The sequence below is a fragment of the Haplochromis burtoni genome, unplaced genomic scaffold (genome assembly GCF_018398535.1).
Source record: "Haplochromis burtoni strain Fernald_Lab_line unplaced genomic scaffold, NCSU_Asbu1 Contig_28, whole genome shotgun sequence".
Lineage (NCBI taxonomy): Eukaryota > Metazoa > Chordata > Actinopteri > Cichliformes > Cichlidae > Haplochromis > Haplochromis burtoni.
Window position 1 is genome coordinate 2,119,774 of NW_024582389.1, and position 20,370 is coordinate 2,140,143.

At 40.3% G+C, this 20,370-nt stretch overlaps 1 protein-coding gene across 2 annotated transcripts in view; it reads right to left on the reverse strand.

Moving 5' to 3' along the window:
• The window catches only part of LOC102301989 (1-phosphatidylinositol 4,5-bisphosphate phosphodiesterase beta-1), a 119,258-nt gene that overhangs the window by 23,342 nt on the left and 75,546 nt on the right, over nt 1–20,370 (reverse strand). For both annotated transcript variants that reach the window (XR_006054207.1, XM_042219128.1), the window contains exons 8-13: nt 18,236–18,336; nt 17,340–17,506; nt 11,655–11,801; nt 10,320–10,477; nt 7,248–7,330; nt 4,539–4,623 (exon numbers count right to left, since the gene is read on the reverse strand). Coding sequence is in view for 1 of the 2 variants with exons in the window: in XM_042219128.1 (XP_042075062.1) it covers nt 4,539–4,623; nt 7,248–7,330; nt 10,320–10,477; nt 11,655–11,801; nt 17,340–17,506; nt 18,236–18,336 (741 nt within the window). In the remaining variant the exon portion in view is untranslated. The remainder of the gene's footprint in view (nt 1–4,538; nt 4,624–7,247; nt 7,331–10,319; nt 10,478–11,654; nt 11,802–17,339; nt 17,507–18,235; nt 18,337–20,370) is intronic.

Below are 20,370 nucleotides of genomic sequence, written 5' to 3' on the forward strand. Positions count from 1 at the left end.
AAGATTAGCCATCCTGTTTGCATTCACCTCACTGACAGTTACCAGGGAAGAAAAGCAAAATTGGATGGGGCAAGTAATCCTGATTGCACTCAAATGCACCGCACAAAGCCTAATGAAATAAACTCAATCAAGGTTTTCCCCCCCAAATGTCGAAAACAATTACGCTCAGCTGTGATAAGAAAGTGAAAAGTTCCATTTGGCCACCCTTAACCACTTTCAAGCCTCAGTATCATACTAGTGGTAAAGTGAGAAAGTATTTCCTTGTTTTGTTGCTTCATACGGCGTATCTGCTCCACGATATTTCAGAGCAACGGTTGTGACATTTAATAAGCTAGATTCAACTGTTTCAAGTTTTCAGTCCAGTCCTTGTCCCTAAACCACTTTCAGTATTTTGCTTGTTACGTTCATTTGTTATAAGACATATGACAATAAGACAATTTCACATTACATAAACAGAAATTGTTCAGTGAAGGGAATAGTCTTAGCATTTTGTTCCAAGTGCATGCTGGGTATGATAAGAGTATCTGGTCTGGATGTAACATAAGAAAGGGGAGCAAGTTTTTTTGAATTGGGTCAAATTGTTCTTCAAAATTTAAGCAAATGTTTTAAAATTTCCTCAAAATGTGTAAATTTACTATTAATACTCAAAGTGCTTTTTGCCAATAATACTTCCAGGGAAGTACAACTTTTTTAATAAGTATCTTTACACTGAGGGACTGTGAGTCTTAAATCTTTTAAAAATGTTGCTTTCTTTTTAACAGGGGATGAACTGTTAAATGTTCGGGTCTATATATTCAAACAATGTGAGCAGAAGGCAGAGAGGAGTGCTGCATGACCCACAAGCGCATGTTAGAGGAAGTAATTAAGTCTTTGTTATGTAAAAGTATTTTAACTTCAGTTATTGGGATATGGTTATTTATTTTACTCGCCTCCTTACAGCTCCGACAGTTTATAACTTTTGCATCCACATTATTCTCAATCTGGCCTCCTTATGTGTGCTCGTATATCTCCCCTTGCCAGTTACAGTCTGTCTGCAGCTTAAAAATAAGCCCCAACAAGATTAAACAAACCGCAAGACAAATTGTTTAATTCCTTCAAATATTTCATATATTTTACGCAGTTACAATGAAAATGTTTTTCGCCAACACAGTCATTGTCAGCATAGTGAGAGAAGCAAGAAAACAAACGATGAATCAAGCTTTCAAACTGTTTTGTTTTTACTTTGAAAATAAAAGAAAATCACCAGTCGTCATTGTGGGATGCGATTGACAGTTTTGTAAAGTGGAGATGGAGTAGGAGCCCAAGTTTCTAAGAAAACTTTAATCCTCTTAATTCTCACTCTAGGTTGAGCTGGATTTCATCTAGCTGCATTACCCTATCTGCCCCGGTCCCTGTGGGCTTATCAGGCTGATATCCCTTTCGATACGCTGTATACACAGCTGACTCCATGCCAGATGGGAGTGACTGTCATTGCTCTCACCTTTCCTAGTTTGTACATGCTCAGTGGTAGAAAGCTCATTCCTCAATGGCACTTTCTCTTTCCATCTTTCTAAATTCTCCCTTGGTGTCTGTCTCCTCATATCTCTCCCCTTCTCCTTCCCTCTGCCACTCCATTCAAAAGGCTTCTCCCTGATAATACTTCAATGTCAAATCCAGTCAGAAGGCTGTAATTCTCAGCGGGCTGTGACTCTGGCAGGCAGCAGTGCTGAAGGAGCTCCCTGCGTGTGTGAGATAATTCTGCATCTTACTGCTGCTGGGAACTTTAGCTGCTCCACAGTGTTGTGCCAAAGGGAATAACGTCATCCCAGGAGAATGACGCGAGAGGAGTAAGCGGTACATTAAAGTACATATATGTGCAGAACTGTTTGCGAGGCATGTTTTCACGTACGCACTGTGAGAAGTGCCTAAAAGTCCTTGCGAGAGTTTGTGTGCAAGTGTCTACATTTGCCTCACGTAAGAGCCTGCGTCATTACACACAAAGACGCCTTAGGGGGGGGGGAAAGAAGTTTGGCCACAAAGGGACAATGGAAGCTTTTAACTGGTAGTCATGGCAACAGAGGAAAGGCCTGTCTGAGATAAAGGACTGCCAAGAAAAGCCACGTTTAGATTACAGCGGAAAATGCTTCCTTTTAATCTTAAACCCCTTTTGTTTGCAGTCTCTGCTGTGATAACACAGACGTGATAGGGAGGAATAAGCACGATTGCGGGATGATTCGTTAAAAGTTAGCTTCCACGGCTATGTGCGTGTTTAAGAGAAAGTGAAAGTGGCTGAGGCTTCAATGAAAAACAACAGCAGCCGGATATTTTGCCAGGTGCCAAAGGTCACATGGTGTTATGTGTGAGAAAGAGACAAAGAAAACAAAAAGAAAGAAAAACAGAGACACGTATATACTAGGGGTGCAACGATACACAAAATTCACGGTTCGGTTCGATACTTTGGTGTCACGGTTCGATATTTTTTCGATACAAAAAAATGTTCATGCTTTTTTAATTTGTCATTTATTAAAATTATAAATATATATTTTAACTCAAAAGTACAGTTTTTAAATTTAATGTTGCTGAAACAACAAAGTAATAAAAAAATTAATCTATCTGATCGAGAAATCACTCATCTTTGGAAAAGAGAGTTTATTACAGAGAAATGGCTCTTTCCAAAATAAAAGCTATACTATACGCTTCTTCTGGGCTATATTCTCAGCAGCATATTAAACATATCAGGTCCCCATAAGGAGAATCATGTGCTAACGGCTGTCTAAATGACTCGGGTAAAGTTTGTAGCATGCATGCTTGTTGTTTTTGTCTGCTTCAACTTGTCTTTGCACTAGGATGGTGTCGTAAATGTGCAGTCATATTCACTGTGTTCCCACTAGTGCTGTCAGCGTTAATCTGAAATGACGTTAACGCCACAACACGGCAAATCTCCGTTGACAAGCTACCACGGATCGCCTCGTGCGTGGGGCTGGACGGCGTCAACACGTTAACGAGCAAACTGCGCTAACGCAGTAGTTCCCACCAATGTAATTGAGCATTGCGTGGCACATCCCACATACTGTTTTACTTTTGTCCATGACGTGCTTACCTTCAGAGTCATGCTTCACATGAAGACCAAAATAGTTCCAAAGGCCAGATCTGAATGAGGGTGGGGGAGGTTCAATTTGCCATGTTGCAACGAGCTTAGCTTCTGTCTTGCTAGCTTGTGCTGCGCTCAGTGGATCTGCACTCAACAGTGCAGCCTAGGCGGAGTAGTCGAACGCAGAACCACTGAGCGCTCAACACAGACAGCATCGTCAGAAGAAAAGTTGATACAATAAATTAAAAATTTTGTATTGTTCATACATATGCGTACCGAACCGAAAGCACTGTATCGAACGGTTCAACATCGATACGAGTATCGTTGCACCCCTAATATATAGATATTGCAAAGTCTCAAGTCAAGACTAATTTCTTTATATTTTGCTTAGAAAATGGGAAACAGGTGCACTGATTTGTTGAAACGTCCATTCATGGAAATACAGTATATTAAGGCAAACAACAAAGTTTAAAGTCAATATTTGGTATGACCATGTTTATTCTTCAGCACAGCCTGAACTCTCTTAGGCAAGCTTTCCTGTCAACAAAAGGCTTCTCGAGGGACATTGAAAGCTCTTCTTTGGATGTTGGCTGCCTTCGATAATGTTGAAACAGTGTGCTATCTGTTGCTAATCAGACGCTTTCCAGATGGTATTGGATGATGATCCTTTTTTTTTGCATTCACAACTCAATAAATTTTGACAAGTCCCCCAACACCACTGGCTGAAATGCAACCCCAAACAATTTACAATTTGAATTTTTCACTCCATAAGGCCTGTTGCCACAGATTTCTAGTCCAGTTCTGTTGTTTGCCTTAAGAATGGCTTCTTGACAGTTACCCATACACTGGGACAGTTTCTGATGAAGCTTCAGTGACCAGTAGATGGATCAACTAAAGGTCCAGATGCATCTCACAGATTCTGTCAAAATGTTTTATCTTTGGTATTTTTCGTAGATTTAACTAGAGAAAATGGAACAAACTATGTGTTTTGCAACAGGTTGCTAGTAACAAAGTGCCTAAGGATACCATTTAAAACGGATTCTTTGCCAAGTTATCTGTATGTGCAGACAAAACACTGGCTGGTCTCTTGTGTTAGATGCCTTTTTTTATGCTTGAATGATTTGTGGGTCAGCATTGAGTGTAAAATCCCAGGAGTCTCTTTGGAAGCAAAATCTGAAGCAATGAGAGGGACCTCAAGACTTTTTCACAGTAGTGTGTGTGTGTGTGTGTGTGTAAGTAACTATGTGAGTTTTTACCTCAAAGAGAACATTTATATGGGCAGCATGGTGAGCAGCAGCGTTCAAGGACATTCATTTCTCTAGTGCACTCATCTGTGTGATAGTATCTTCTGAATGCCTCACTGTTGTTGTATCATATGTGTTCGTGTGTTGGAAAGAGTCAAGCAAGTGTGAATGTGAGCGTGAGCACAAGCAAATGTAGCGGGTGCGTGGAGATCTTATATACTCACAAGATATTTCTCCAGAGGTTCTGTCAGTAATGCGTCTCCAAATATTGACCGGCAATACTCAGCCATCTTCGCCTGCTGCTTTGGTCTGGGAGTCATCACACAAAGACACACACACACATACACAATCATGATTTCTCCACTAAATATCAATATCCTGAATATGTATGTTGCCCCAGAGTATCTTGGTGCCATTAAAGATGAAAGGATTCATCAGAAGCATGTCCCTAGCTCTACAGGTGTTTACACAGTTGATAAAAAACAAAGTGGTTGGTTAGACATATTGACAGTCCTGCTGACGGACAGTCCTCATCAATATGCTTAACAGTATGAAGCCTCATTTATGCAAAAATTATATTCACATGCACGGCGTCAATATCCAGTGGATATTTGTTTATGTTCTTCTGCTCTTCAGTTGCGACACAGATATTTGTCTGTGTCAGTCTGACTTTAATACTTTACTCTGCCGTCTTTTTGCACTTACTGTCTGATTGCGGTCTCATGACTGTTGTCGTGATGTGCTGTCAGTGTTTCAGCAGACAACTGAGCTAATGATGGACAAGTCCCAGGGAAACCAGTCAGCACATGGATTTCCATAGATTCCTGTTCACACTGACTCTGACTGTTACCATGTAATATGTTAGCATATTTCTGGAAAGTGTTATATATTAGCTTCACATAGTACAATTCATTAAAATATGTGTGGGATAACAATGCAACTCTATACTAGAGTCTATAAATATAAGTGATAGGCAAATCTTTTCCTTAGAAGGTCTAAACTGACTTTGATACAGTAACCAAAGGCCTGACATAGAACAATCAAATAAAAACTCTTCTGCGTCAGTCTGCTATATAATCAATTTAAATGCGAGATATATTTTTATAATACCGAAAGAAGAAAACCTTGGTTAATACTTTATTTATGAACAGATTCTGTATGTAAGTTCCCCCATTTATATTAACTACCTGGAGGGGCTGATCACGTATATCAGTGACCACCAAGTATATTTCAGAACGTAATCAATTTGCTATTGTGTAATACCCGCGCTCTTAATTTGAAAGTTTAGTCACTGCAAATAAGTTAGCACCAGGCATTCCTGTCTCCTGTTTCCCTGTCGGCAGGCTTTTGTGAGACTCATCTCTGTGTTCAACAGACTAACTCAACTGTCTCAAACTGCAGCTGGTAATGGCACCCCTTAATCTCCCCTGAAGACCCTCTGTGAGTTGGAGGAGCAGCTGGTTGAAGCAGCTGGAGGAGCAACCTCAGTAGCTCACTGAGAATGGGAGTAGAACGAGGAGTACTCTCTATAAAGTGAAGATGCTGCATGTTTGATTCCATCCAAGCGACGGGAAACTCAGAGGAGCAACAGCTTCTTAGTTTTTGCCACAAAGCATATTTCTGCATTATGTATTCATGCATTTAATGAAACATGGGTGCACCTAGTTCCACACGCACCCAGCTCCAGCTTTTGACTTTTCAAGGCTTTAGTTGTCCTTTTGAGATGTCAGCAGACAGCTTGAGATGGTCCACAGTTCAGTAACTGCACCCATGTGTGATACATAAATCCTTTTCAAACTGTATTAAGCATATTGTCGAATACAACAAATGGAAAACTGCCTAATTTAGTGGAATGCATTTACTTTTAAATTAAAGTTTCACAGGACACAGTAGGGCTGTGCGATATGACCAAAATCTCATATCCCGATATAAAACATCTATCGTCTCGATAACGATATAAATCACAAAAATGTAACGTTTTCTGTAAATTCTGTGAATCTCGGGCAGCTTGACTTGCGGGAAGTGTTTCCAGCTGCGTGTCATGTAGCTGGAGTCGAGTGTTTTAACAGATGCATGAAATGATACATCTTTAGACATAACGGCGCCGTTTTCTTTGTGAGTATTTATTACACGGTGTGCTGCGGGGAAAAGACTGTTCTAACGTTTGAGTCTAAGGTTTATTTTTTAGCACCTGGCGGCTCTTTTTTACTTCACATCCGTAAATAATCTGCATCTTTCACGTGATTCAGTTTATTTTGAAAAGTCTCAACAGGATATTGAGCTTTATTGTGAAATGTTTAAGTGGAACATAAACAAGCGGACACGCGATGGTTTTACCATCGTTGTTGCTAACGACAACGCATAAAAACAGGCGCTTGTCCGTCCATAGTGTGGTTATATTAAATATAAGAGAAAGAGAGAACTTTAAGAAATGAATATAGCCACTACAGTGACATCAAAACAATGAAAAAATATTGCCGTAAAGAGTTTATTTTGCGACACCACGAAACAAACGATAGCGTAAAATGAAGCGATAGATGTTTTTATATCGTCATCCGATATATATCGTTATATCAAACAGCCCTAGGACACAGTATATAACATTCTGTTACAATGATGTATCTGGGTATACCTGAGAAACTGCTTACACGTATCTTTAGGTTTCTATTTTGACTGCTTCCAGCACCCATAACACCAGTGCAAGACTAATACCCAAACATCAAGCGGTTCATTAAGAAACTTGCCACTGACGACTCACGTTGACCACATAGCCAAATGACTGAGATAGCAAAACATCAGGCTGCCATTGTGTTCTTTGAGCACGAGTCAAAGAACAGAAAGTACAACATGTCACATGTTGAATCAACATAGGCAGCGCACATGTAAAGATAATTCTGGCACAACTGGAGGTAAAAAATGTCCTGTTAACTTACGAGTCCACGTGATTCTCAAAGGACAGGATGATGGGGAAAGGCGAGGTCTTGAAGGCACACTCTGCTATAGCTTCAATTACCTCCTAAATACCCAAACACAAAGAATACAAAATATACCTGTAAATTACAACATAGGCTCAGTGTTGGATCATTATCTAATTAATGTCATACATAATGAAAACACAGGAGTTTGCTACTGGTTTCCAAGAATTACTAAAATGCCCTTAAAAGAAATATCGAAACCTTTTGAAGTCATTAACTACAGTGACATTGTTTTGTCTATGAACCTGAATACAAAAATGTGAACAAAAATCCCATACAGTAGGTCATCGATTGCAGGTATTTAAATAAATGGGAGCTGAGCGATATTGTTGAATCATTCCCCAACTCTGCTGAAGACAGTTCAACATCCGATATTAGATTTCTAAGCCACTCATTGTCTGAGTCAATTACACCATCATTAACAATAGTGGCAGTTCAGTAAAAGCCTTCATTTCCTCCAATAAAAATCTTTGTCTGTAACTCAACCCCTTCAATCTGTAGCTCTCTTCCATCTTTTACAACTCTTCTCTTTTTGCATTTCACTCTCAGACTAATTGCATTAGGCTTATTCTGCTTCTTCTATTACTTTCATTAGATCTAAATTTCCTCCATCAATCAGTTCACCCATTTCTTTCTTCTTTTGTCTTGACACTACTCTGCCCTTAAATTTTCATGCCCTTCTCCTCCTATGAAAGCATCTCGTCGTCAGTTAATTGCCCCTCGGTGCTTCTCTTTCTAGGGTTATTCAGCACATCCCTGTTTCTTACGATTTGCCATCTGCTCCTTGCACGCCCCACTTTTTGCTTTTTCTATCTCTTCTTCAGTCTATACTTGTCTGTTGAAATGTGTTTTTTAAATATATATAGTTGTGGTGAGGTTTACTATTGCCCTGATGTCAATCAAAGAAAAGGGAAATTAATTAAATCAATTAAATCAAACTCTTCTCTTCACTCCCCTTAGTACAGCATTTCCCAGGGAACATTGTTTGTTAGTTTTGACCATGATCACACTTAGAAGTGTGTCTGCATTTTTATTTTGCAAGTATTTATCCATTTTTTGTCAGTCGACCATTTTTAAGGTCTGCAAAAGAGTAGCAGAACAAGAAAGAACCACAGTTAGCTCCTAGATTAAGAGCTGTAGACACATGGTTGCACGCCTCCAAATCCTCAGATGGGTTCTTTTTATTAAAATAATTCAGTTTATTTGACACCAGTGACCACATGTGTCACCAGATCAATAAAGACTGAAATCCTCCTTAAGTACGTACAAAATATTGACACATCAATATACTGTATTGCATCCCTGAGGGATAAGTTATTGAAATTTTTATTAGAAAATGCAGGCTGGATGAATCCCCCCTCTCTGTGTGGGAGGAAATTGTGGGGAAAAAGTGGACAGACACATCCAGTATCACAGAATCAGTGTGCTATCTATTTACACCTACAGGCCAGTGGACACTCTTTCAGTGATGAGGATGTACACATCCTGGACAGGAACGCTGGTTTGAGTGGGGGAGTCAAGGAGGCCATTTACGTGAAAAGGGCAATACCATCTGTGAATCGAGGAGGGGGGCTAAGGGTCCATCTTTCATCATCTTACAATGCTGTGATTGCAGCCATTCCCCAACTCTCTGTGAATGGGACTCATGGCCCATATATATGAACATTTTTGTCTGTTAGAGCTCTGACTTCTGCTCAGGAGATGAGGCGTGAAGTGAGGAGGGAGAAGGTGACTTTTTTCCAGACGTTGGTGTTCTGGGAATCCATCCTAGCTCGGAAACCGTCCTTCAGCTATTGTAAATATTTCTAATGGTTATGGTTAGGGTTAGAGTTGGTCAGAAGTCACCGTCAAATAATCATATGGGTAGGATGACTTGCCAAAGTAGGACAGTTTCTCAGAACACTGGTCTGTTGTCCTTTGCGTTTTCACTTGTTTGGTGATAGGGACCCCTTTTCAGATGATGAATTATAGGTATGATGTTCATATTTTGAATCAATCCATGGCATGTGAATGCCTGTGGGTTCTCTTCTTCTCTGCCTTTGGCGTGCCACGTACAGTATGTGGCCGGTCTGTCCATTTTGGCCACTGTCTTTATGATGGCGGGGCAACGTGGTGGCTTTCACAAACCAGATTAGATTAATTCTGAGTTTATGAGAATGGATCCGTTTATTGGAAGATGAAATAACACAGTGAAATGGTAAATGGCCTGTACTTGTATAGCGCTTTACTAGTCCCTAAGGACCCCAAAACGCTTTACACATCCAGTCATCCACCCATTCACACACTGGTGATGGCAAGCTGCATTGGAGCCACAGTTGCCCTGGGGCGCACTGACAGAGGCGAGGCTGCCGGACACAGGCGCCACCGGGCCCTCTGACCACCACCAGTAGGCAATGGGTGAAGTGTCTTGTCCAACGATCGAGACTGTTCAAGCCGGGGCTTGAACCAGCAACCTTCCGATTACAAGACGACCACCCAACTCTTGATCCACGATTGCCGCGATCCACGATCGCCACGATCGCCGCGATCCACGATCGCCACGATCCACGATCGCCACGATCCACGATCGCTCCCCAGTGTGTACAATATTCTTTTTTTCTGTTAAAGCTTCTGCATTTTGTCGTAAAACTGAGTACGTTTACATGGCTAACAGCATATTCAGCTGGCCTGAAAGAACTCTTTGAGAATTTTTTAAAGATAAAATGTGGAGAAATCCTGCATCTAGAATATGTGAATTTATGCATTTTTTTGAATTCACAAGCTTTTCAGTGTTCTTCTCTTTAGATATTTTTAAACCTGATTTAGTAACGGATAAACCAAATTTAACAACACACTGTGTTCTGTTGTTATTTAATTCTAAATTTAAATTTAATAACACAGCATTGTTAAATTAACCCTAACAGTTGGGTTAGTAGCAGTGGGTGAATGATCTGTTGAGCAGAATACCCTTCTGTGAAAACGTTGCCTTTGCTTCCCAACCCCCAACCAAGCCCTCCCCTATATCACCATCACCATCTCTCCTTGTGTTACCTTGAAGGAGATTTCAGTTGTCATGGTGAAGCCATGGGTGATAACAGGCTCTTCTTCTGTGGTGCGACCCTTCCAACAGTCCAGTTCAATGCAGCGGCACCCAGAAAGGAGGACCTGTTTGTACATCTCGACCGAAGAGTTGCCTGCGAGCTGGCCGGCTGCACCGAACACACGAACACAAAAAACAGCTCTTACAGGTATCGGCTAAGTTGATCCAAAAAGAAACAGGATGCCCACAAAAGCACATCCTCCCACTTTTCAAGAGCTCATTAACTGTATTGTTCATCACATGCAGTAAAAACAATACAACTGTCGTTATCTGAAGCAGGCAAATCTCATCACCCTGTCACCATTAGCGAAGCAATTATCTCTTCACATTAGCAGCATGTTTCCACAAAATAAGTGGAAGTGTGTTAAAGTGAGAGGCAGCTATGTTCTCACTTGGTATGATGCCATTCATTTACTTCACTCTTTTCTCATTTTTTCTCTCAAAAACTTGTTTAATTGACATCTTTAAGCAACTCCATGAGGTGAAATATTTCTTCACAATTACTTTAATTTTAAAATGTAATTTATGATGGGGCAATAACATGAAATGCTTGTCCTGTTATCAAACTAATGATTCTGCATGGCTCTTTTTGTGTGTGAAGTTGTGAAACACAAATGCCTCATGGACAGAAATAGACTCCACATTGCAACACGCTTCTGCTCCCTATTAGAATAGCATAGTATGAGTCACTATGAAAATACCTAAAGAAAAACACAGTTCGTGAGGAGAAAATTAAAAGACCTCGTGTTTGTTTTTCTCATTTCTTCATACCACCAGCTATGAGGCTGGGCTATTACAGAAAATTCAATTTTTTCCAATCGCTGCCGAAATCTGATCCACTTCAAAGATTCAATGCTCTTCAGTTCCCACCAGAATAGATTTGAATAGATGAATTCTAATATCCATTGAAGAGAAAATGGCCTCTCTATTGTGCCAGCCATGCTTGTGCACCGCAGGGAGTTACTTTGACTACCAGTCCAAAGAAATATTTAACTCATGAATATCAAAATCAAGTATCATGGCATGACTTGATTGGATAACCTCTTGAGAAGTAACACAAGAAAGGGAGCCTGATATGCAAGGGTGCATTTGATTGACTGACCCACGAGGTATAAAGTTGAGTGTATTCACTTCAACCATAATTGTATTTCTAAATGAACGACTGATCTTTTCATTTATGGGAGAATAAAGGATCTCCCTGTGCAATCAGTCAGGAGGAAAATCAAGTTGAACGTGATTGCGCAAGCAGACCAATAGAAGAAGTTTTAACGTGTGTACGTGCTTACCTGTGAGGTATGTGTTGTGTGAGGAGTTGATGAAATAGTGAGAGAGGGGAAAGGTCATGTCTTCACTCTGGTCCAGCTTCTCAGGAGGAATGATGCTGTTCTCTTCTGCATTCAGGTACCTGGTGAAGCCTTCTGCTGAGATCTGACCTGCATGAACACAACAGCAGTCAGCATCCTAAGCGTGAAAGCATTTTTTTTGGTTCAAGCGTCCAAATCTAATTGTATTGTGATGTTCTCTGTTTTTCCAGATGGCAACAATTTCCACAAAAAAGACTACAAAACAACAATGAGCTGATTTGCTAACTGTGTATTTAAAGCTTGATACAGATTATTCTGTACATTGTTCATTTTCACACCTAAAGTTTATTTACTTTGGTCCAAATCAGTTGATGAGTTTGTAGACTTGTGTCTTTTTCCTGTGGTTTAGTTTCATTTCACACAGAAAAAACAAGTAAACTCCAGGTGAACTCAACTGCGACACTGCAAACCACATGAGAACGCTCACTTCAGTTATTAGTCAGATGAATCTGGAGCGTTAGGAACAAAAGTAAACATGTCCAGAAAGGTGTTCTGGACAAGTCGATAACACAGAGAAACTCTCTGCGCATCTGTGCTGCTCTGCTGGATCGCAGAATAGAAAGCACACCAGGCTACAGGAAGGTGTTTAGGTCACACTCGAAGCGTACACCTGGCGGTTGGGTCGATTGAGTTTTCACCACAAATGAACCGCTCTGGATTCCTCGGCCTCAGTCCAATTCCAAACAAACTCCAAAGCAGTTTGGGATCCAATAACTCAGATTACCTTGTTCACATCTGCACAAACGAACCGCAACAAGGAGGGAAAATATCAGAGTAGAAGTAAACTAAAAAGTGCAGGTGTGAAAACACTCCAAAAGCCGTGCTGTTCCACGCGCTTCACTGTTCACTGCAGTGATCATCTTATCTGCTTTTTCTTGAGTCATCTGACTCAGTATAGAGCTATCTGCCAAATCTTGCAGTTATTCTGATTTGAAGAAAATTTGCAGATGCCTAAAGTTTTAGAAATTTATTTAAAAGTTAAATCACAGAATTGTCTCCTTTTTCCAGTGGAAATTAATGGGCAAAGGGGCTGAGTGCCAAAGACAGGGTAAGGAAGATGTAAAGTACTGGCAGATGGAGTAACATAATGTTGGAATTTAATTTTCTTAATGAGATTTGTCACCGTGTTAAACATTAAGAATGCCTTATCCTTTTAACTGCACAAGCTAAAATATGGTGCGTGGCATATGGTGGCATATGTGTCACAGATTTTTTTCCCCACCCTTTGCAATGCCTTACATGAAATTTTTAACAAACTGCAACATAACTGAACATGGCTATGAGAACATTTGCGTGTTTTTGTCAGTCACTTTTTATAAAAACATTATTTCCAATGGAGGTGAATGGACTGGCATCCCCGTTCACCTGTGACTTTAATAAAATAAAAGCAACTTTTGTTTGCTGTAAACATGTGCCTGCATTGTTCTCCACCTTTAACCTCCTAAGACCCGAACTGTTTCATGGCATGCATTTTTAATTTCTCTTTGCTATTTGGGCTGATTGGGACCTGATGAATGTAAAAACAGAGAATTACGTAATTTTTTAAACCTGCTTTAAATTTCGATAGAACAGTGGCAGTATAATGTCCTCTTAAGTGGATATCAAGCCCTTGTAGAGCAAAATTTGGTATTTTGGTCTAGACAACCTAAAATGTGATGTCCACATATGTGAGCGCCAGGTCCTAGGAGGTTACAGCATTACAGTGGGTGTGAGACTGATGGTAAATGACTTTCTTTCGTTTCATTTAGGGAAACTCGTTGTTTCCTTTAAGGGCTGTCCCTCAATGTTTTCCTACTCTGGTTAAATACTGTGTTACAGTACATGCTGCTAATTATTAAAATTCAAGTCTGAAAAGGCTCCCTTTGCTCAGCAGGTAGATTAACATATAAATGTACTTTTCTCCATTTCAGGCTCCACTAGCTTCAGCTAATATTGCTATTATCACTAAGTAATACAGTGATCTGATGAAGCTAAGCTGCCCATGGAGCTGTTCCTTCCTCGTTGTTGATTGGTAGTCACGGTCACTCATGATAAGCTTTGCCTGTTGGCTGCCATCACTCAGCTAATCTTCACTGAATGTGCTTGAGAAAGTGAATAACACTGAATAAATAAGTAATAAGCGGTTGATGAAAAGCTCCACATCTCCATCCACACGAGATCATATTTCCATACGCATTACCATACACATCAAACACCTTGCCTTCATGAATTAAATTTTGAACATATAGTTGCTGCTCAAAGCAAAATACTTCCTCCACCTGCCTACACACACACACACACACACACTTACTTGAAATTACGCTAAATATGCTAAGTGATGCAAGCTTGACGGGTGCAGCAGGTCCCTCTGGCCACTTTATGCTAATTAATGCGGTGCCGCCCTCTGCAGAGTTGCTGGACTAATTAACGCTGGCTGCTGTCTGTGACATCTGAGCTCTGTCGCACTCAGCGTCTTACTCCCTGCTGACTCCCAGGATCTCCCTTCGCCTGGCTGAGGTCTAACCTTTGTATCACACATTCCGTGCAGACAAAGAGTTTCCCCATCTCTCAAGACATTTGTAGGTCAAACACGGAAAAATTGTGTTGACACGGCTGGGATTGTAATGCAGCCGAACCAGAGTGGGAACATACAAGTGCTACTCTCAAGGTGAAACCTGAGAAGAAATTCTACAGGAAGATTTGAGCCAAGTAAAACTTTAGCTACCGGTCACAATAACGGCTCATACTGAGAGGAGAGGAAATTGGACACAGAGATGGATTCTGAATTTCACCCGTAAGACTAGAGAGCTTCCTCTCTACCATTCAAGTGAATAAGCCAACTATCCACTCTTGAATTATGAAAAATTCTCCAAGTGTCTCGTTTCATTTTGTATTTCATTCATCTTCCTTCAAACGATGTCATAACATCTGAGAGAGCACAGACTGAAACAGTCACAGAAAGTGATTAAGCAGTGAAGACATGAATGAGAGGTATAAAATAAAAAAATAAACAAAATCTCCAAGTCACAAATGGAGAAAGTGAAACATTAAAACGTTTAACAAAGACTAAAACTCTTCACCATCATTAATACACACATTTCTGGAGCACATTTAGTTAAAGCATATGGTTTTCTGTTTATCCATCAACAGGGGGGCTTTTTACCCCGAGCTAAACACAGACTGCGTATCTAAAATTTTCATGCCACCTAAAATCCACGTATGTTTTTACGAACATGAGTGTCCTTGAAAGAGGAGAAACTATGTTTATGTGTATGTGTGTGTGTGAAGGTTGCATGTGGAGCTCTGGACCCCTCTGCAGAGCAGATGGCAGCACTTCCTCCGGCTAGATAAATACTTCACGTGGGGAAATCTGTCACTGGGACAGGGAAGGGCATGCTTCCAGAGAGCCTGGGACAGGATGAACACACAACATCACAGTATGAGCACATGGCTGTGATCAGAGTCAAACATTAGGCAGTCAGGATGGATATGTGTGCTTTAAAAAATGACTTTTAACTAATTTAAGGACCCGTGATTTATTCGGTCACATGTGCAAACAGAGTAAAGTAGGCACTTTATTCAGGGGAGATTATTAAAAAGACAAAGCTTCTAGTTTAGTATGGTTTCCATAAAATGTTTAGATAATCATTCTCTTCTTGCACCAAAGACATTTTTTTGAATTCCTGACACAAAAGCATTATTTAATCCTCCAGATCTCCAGCATAATGACAAAAAGTATTAATAAGCAGCTTTATATGGAAAAATGCTGTATTCTACTGCTCTGCCATATGGACCCCTTCATAAAAACCACCTGTTATGTTCACTTGACTGCTTTCTTATCTTTTTTCAGCTTACTACTTACTCTCAGCGACTACATCGAGGTAACCATTCAAGCCACCGATACTTCTGTCGAAAACCTTCACTCAATCCTTTAGTAAAATTTGAATTTATGTCGCAGCTGAGCTTATCACAGTTTGATTTGAGGTAGAAGTCACGTGACATACTGTTAACTTTAACTGCAAGTGCATTTTGTTTTTACATATAGATAGGCAAACGTGTTAACCACTACACTAACACACCAAAAGACAAACCTGAAAAAAGAAGATAAGAATTAGGTTCATAGTATCCGACTCCTGGGAGCTCTGTGATGAATTATCAATCTGTATTCCAACTCCTTCTCCACCACAACCCTCCTTGAATACGTAGCTAAGAAATCGGGTGCATTGATGACTTCCCAGCTTTAACAGTTTTTGATGTTTTAAGCCCTGAAGGAGAAAATATATTAACAAAACTAAACATATAGACTAAGTAATCTAAATACAGCTATAGATGGCATATTCAAAGGCAGCGATTGGTTTGACACTATGGGGAGAAAAATCAACCCAGCATTTTGCTCATAATAAACCGTACACGGTGTACGATAACTCATCCATTTTGGCACAGTTGTGTAAGATGCTTTTCTAGCACAGATAAAATTTGAATTGGCAAATATAAGAACTTGCTGCCTGATATCTGGAGTGTGATGTTTTCCAGTACTGGCAGCTCTGGGTCTACTGACACTTGAGACATCATGAAAGCACAGCATGTCCAGGAGTGCTGGCTCACCAAGACGCATCCATCTCATTTCTTTATATATTATTCTGTATCACTCCTAATACTCTAAATATTAAAACTAAAGTCCTTCTATTAATTAAGATGGTTGACATCTACATACAATTTAAACATGGGAATGAAAAAAAGACGAGTGCGTTTAAACAACAACAACAACAACATGTTACCGCTTAGACAACATATAGGTCACATTAAGCAAATCAGCAATTAGGAAGCCAACACACATAATAAAGTGAAATGATAGCAGATCAAGAAATGGTGCTGAAGTCCTGCACATAAAACTAAAAAATGAACTGCAGTTTAATCCTTTGAAAGGAACCAGGCAAACTATTTATTGCCCTTTCAATTTTAGGTACAAAGCCTTGCATTATATTACACAGACAGATAAAGACACGTGAAGAAGAAAGCCTTTGCCACAGTCTGGGAAAAACTGCTTCCAGTGAAATTAAAAGGGTAAATAGCACTTGAATAACTGATCGTCAGGAGGTGGGAAGGTTTTGGCACTTTGCTGGTCTGGAGCATTCAAATATGTGTTAACTCAATGCCACACTCCTCCCAGGAGTGGACATCCCAGAAAATTCATCCCAAGGACTGCAATACTCTGTATTCTCTGAGTATTGCAACTGCAATACTTTAGCACAAGTTGGGAACAGGTGGAACATTTTGATGGCGGTGATGTGTGTTTGACTGTGAGTGTTTGGTATTTACAGACTCCTCGGCACCCCACTATGTCCCCTCACTTGCAAAAGCTTTGGACACCATCCAGCAGTCTCTATGGCAACACCCCTGACAAATTTATTGGTGGCAGCGGCTGGAGTGCAGGGTTGGTGGAGGAGGACAGTGTAAAAACACACAACGGGCATAATGTACCGGTGTTTTTCCGATAGTTTTTAATATAAACCACTTGCATACTATCATGAAGTCGATCTGTACTAAAAGGTGTTACGTGCATGTCTGTGTACACATAAGCTTGTCAGTGTGCCTGGGATTGTATTGACAGAAATTTGAGCCACTGACCTTTCTGTGCCAGCAAAGCATTGGGTTCATATTTGTCAACCAGCAGCTGGACCTGTTCTGGTTTGAGAGGAGGGTAGAGTATCTCGTTCAGACGAGGGTCTCGCTGTTTACTGTTAATGAAATCTGTCATCTGCTCCACTGTGAGGTATGGTCGACTCTTGGCTCCCCTGAGCAGAGAAAGGAATGGGGCAGAAATTAGAAAAAATTAGACAAAACATCTTAAAGGGCTGCTAAGCAAGGTGTGGGTGCAAGGACGGGATTAAAAAATAGCATATGGGGAAATGAAACAAGGAAAAAACGATGGAGGGGAGGAGCGGTAAATAAGACGCAAAAAGACGCGGCGAGGCAGAGCGGCAGACATGCAAAACAACAGGATTAAATGTTGTGTTTTGAGTAAATTATGAGAATTCATTAAAAACGCCTTTTGCATCCAAGCCTGTTCGACTAAATTATCTTCTCCACATCCTCCTGGCTCTCCTGCTACCTCACTTAACTGTGATTAAAATACAGATTTATGACTTGGAGTAGCGTCGGTCGAGCTGGCGTGCTTCCTCGGCTGATGGTCTCAGTCCCTCTGGGCCAAAGGGCAGTTCTGCTTCTGCAGCACGAGAGGCCAAACCAGCTAGGCTCGAGACGTCACAACCAGGGACATTAGAACACACTTTCCTGGGCTAATTAACGTCTTATAAATGGATAAAAGGATCTGGCTTGAACCTGGGAAACCAAATTTTCCTATCGAGGCTACAAATATGAAAAAAGCAACAGATGATTTGGGGAAAAAAATGTATCAATTGTGATTTTTTTGGACATTTTAAACTGGGAATTCCCGTATTCTTTGGAGGTGGAAAAGGTTATTATTACCACACAGAGAGAGCAGAGAGAAACACAGTACTTACACTTCAGAGAAGATGTGGTCCAGCTCAGGCCGAGGGCAGATGTTGCTCAGGAACATGCTATAGACCTCTGGAGTGAAGTCCTCCTGGGGAATGGAGTCATTCTGCAGCAGACAAAAGTAAGATAGGTGAATAAATTGCAGGCAGTAGTGTTCGGACGTACTGTGGAAGGGCAAAAGAAAAAAGTGGATTTAAAATGTTCAAGCTGATAGATAAAAGATACTTTTTCCACAGTGACAGGTGCTCTGGAGAAGACTTTTCTTGCATGCCTCAGTGCAACAAAACTGTGTTTTTATTAGTTAAATAAAATGTGTTTAACTCTATTTTCAGTTTAATGCACTGATCCTAACATAGCCTTTACAAAAAGGCAATCTTTCATGTAGCATCTTCTTTATCTATGAGATGCTTACTTGTGCATATCTATGTAAAGTAATGAGTATGTGCACAGTAAAGTGAATTTTATATTTGTATAATCTTCGGATAAACAGAATTATTTAGTTTAGCCAATTTAGCTTAGCTCTACACGTTTTGAAAATTAGTCAAATCCCTTGTAACTGTTGCTTAAGAAAAATATATATACAGTGTCTTGCAAAAGTATTCGGCCGTCTTGAACTTTTCCACATTTTGTCACATTACAGCCACAAACATGAATCAATTTTATTGGAATTCCACGTGAAAGACCAACACAAAGTGGTGCACACGTGAGAAGTGGAACGAAAATCATACATGATTCCAAACATTTTTTACAAATAAATAACTGAAAAGTGGAGTGTGCGTAATTATTCAGCCCCCTTTGGTCTGAGTGTAAGTCAGTTGCCCATAGACATTGCCTGATGAGTGCTAATGACTAAATAGATGCACCTGTGTGTAATCTAATGTCAGTACAAATACAGCTGCTCTGTGACGACCTCAGAGGTTGTCTAAGAGAATATTGGGAGCAACAACACCATGAAGTCCAAAGAACACACCAGACAGGTCAGGGAGGCCAAGAGGCCCATGGTGACTCACCTTCCAGCAGGACAACGACCCCAAACATAAAGCCAGGGCAACAATGGGATGGTTTAAAACAAAACATATCCATGTGTTTGAATGACCCAGTCAAAGTCCAGATCTAAATCCAATCGAGAATCTGTGGCAAGATCTGAAAACTGCTGTTCACAAACGCTGTCCATCTAATCTGACTGAGCTGGAGCTGTTTTGCAAAGAAGAATGGGCAAAGATTTCAGTCTCTAGATCTGCAAAGCTGGTAGAGACAGACCCTAAAAGACTGGCAGCTGTAATTGCAGCAAAAGGTGGTTCTACAAAGTATTGACTCAGAGGGCTGAATAATTATGAACACCCCACTTTGCAGTTATTTATTTGTAAAAAATGTTTGGAATCATGTATGATTTTTGTTCCACTTCTCACGTGTGCACCACTTTGTGTTGGTCTTTCACGTGGAATTCCAATAAAATTGATTCATGTTTGTGGCTGTCATGTGACAAAATGTGGAAAAGTTCAAGGGGGCTGAATACTTTTGCAAGCCACTGTAGTAGTATTTCCTTTTCAGGACCTCTTTCAGAGTAAGGTTGGACACATTGGAGCAAATATTCTAATTTCTGGTGCTAACTCTGTTGCTTATCATCTGGTTATTTGCGTCTGTGAAGTCAGACTTGGTTTCTCATATGACGTGTTCCCCTTCTGTTCTTCCATCGTGGTTTGACGAGGAAATATTTTTTTACATCAGGTTGTGATCTCCTGAGAATTATAAATGCAAACTTCACTTCTGTACAGTTCCTTTTAAGCATGCAGTAGTCAAGTCCTACTTAAAGGATAAAAATTTGGAAGTGGATCTTCTGAGTGTTATTGATACTATATCAAAACTGCATCTTTGACTAAAATTTAAGAAAGGTTTGTTTATTTGTCATCTTTTCTACACGAGAACAATGTTTATGAGACCTTTCACAGAACTGAGTCTGCGTTTTTGAAAGTAACAAACAATATTCTGATATTCTGCAGATTCTGGTTGTTCTGTCTTAGTTATGTGGAGTCGTGTGCTGCTTTTGACACTGTCGACCTTGAGTTACGCATGGAGTACTTCGAGCACTGTGGAGAAGTTAAGGGTTTGACTCTTAACTGGTTTAAATCCTATATTAAAC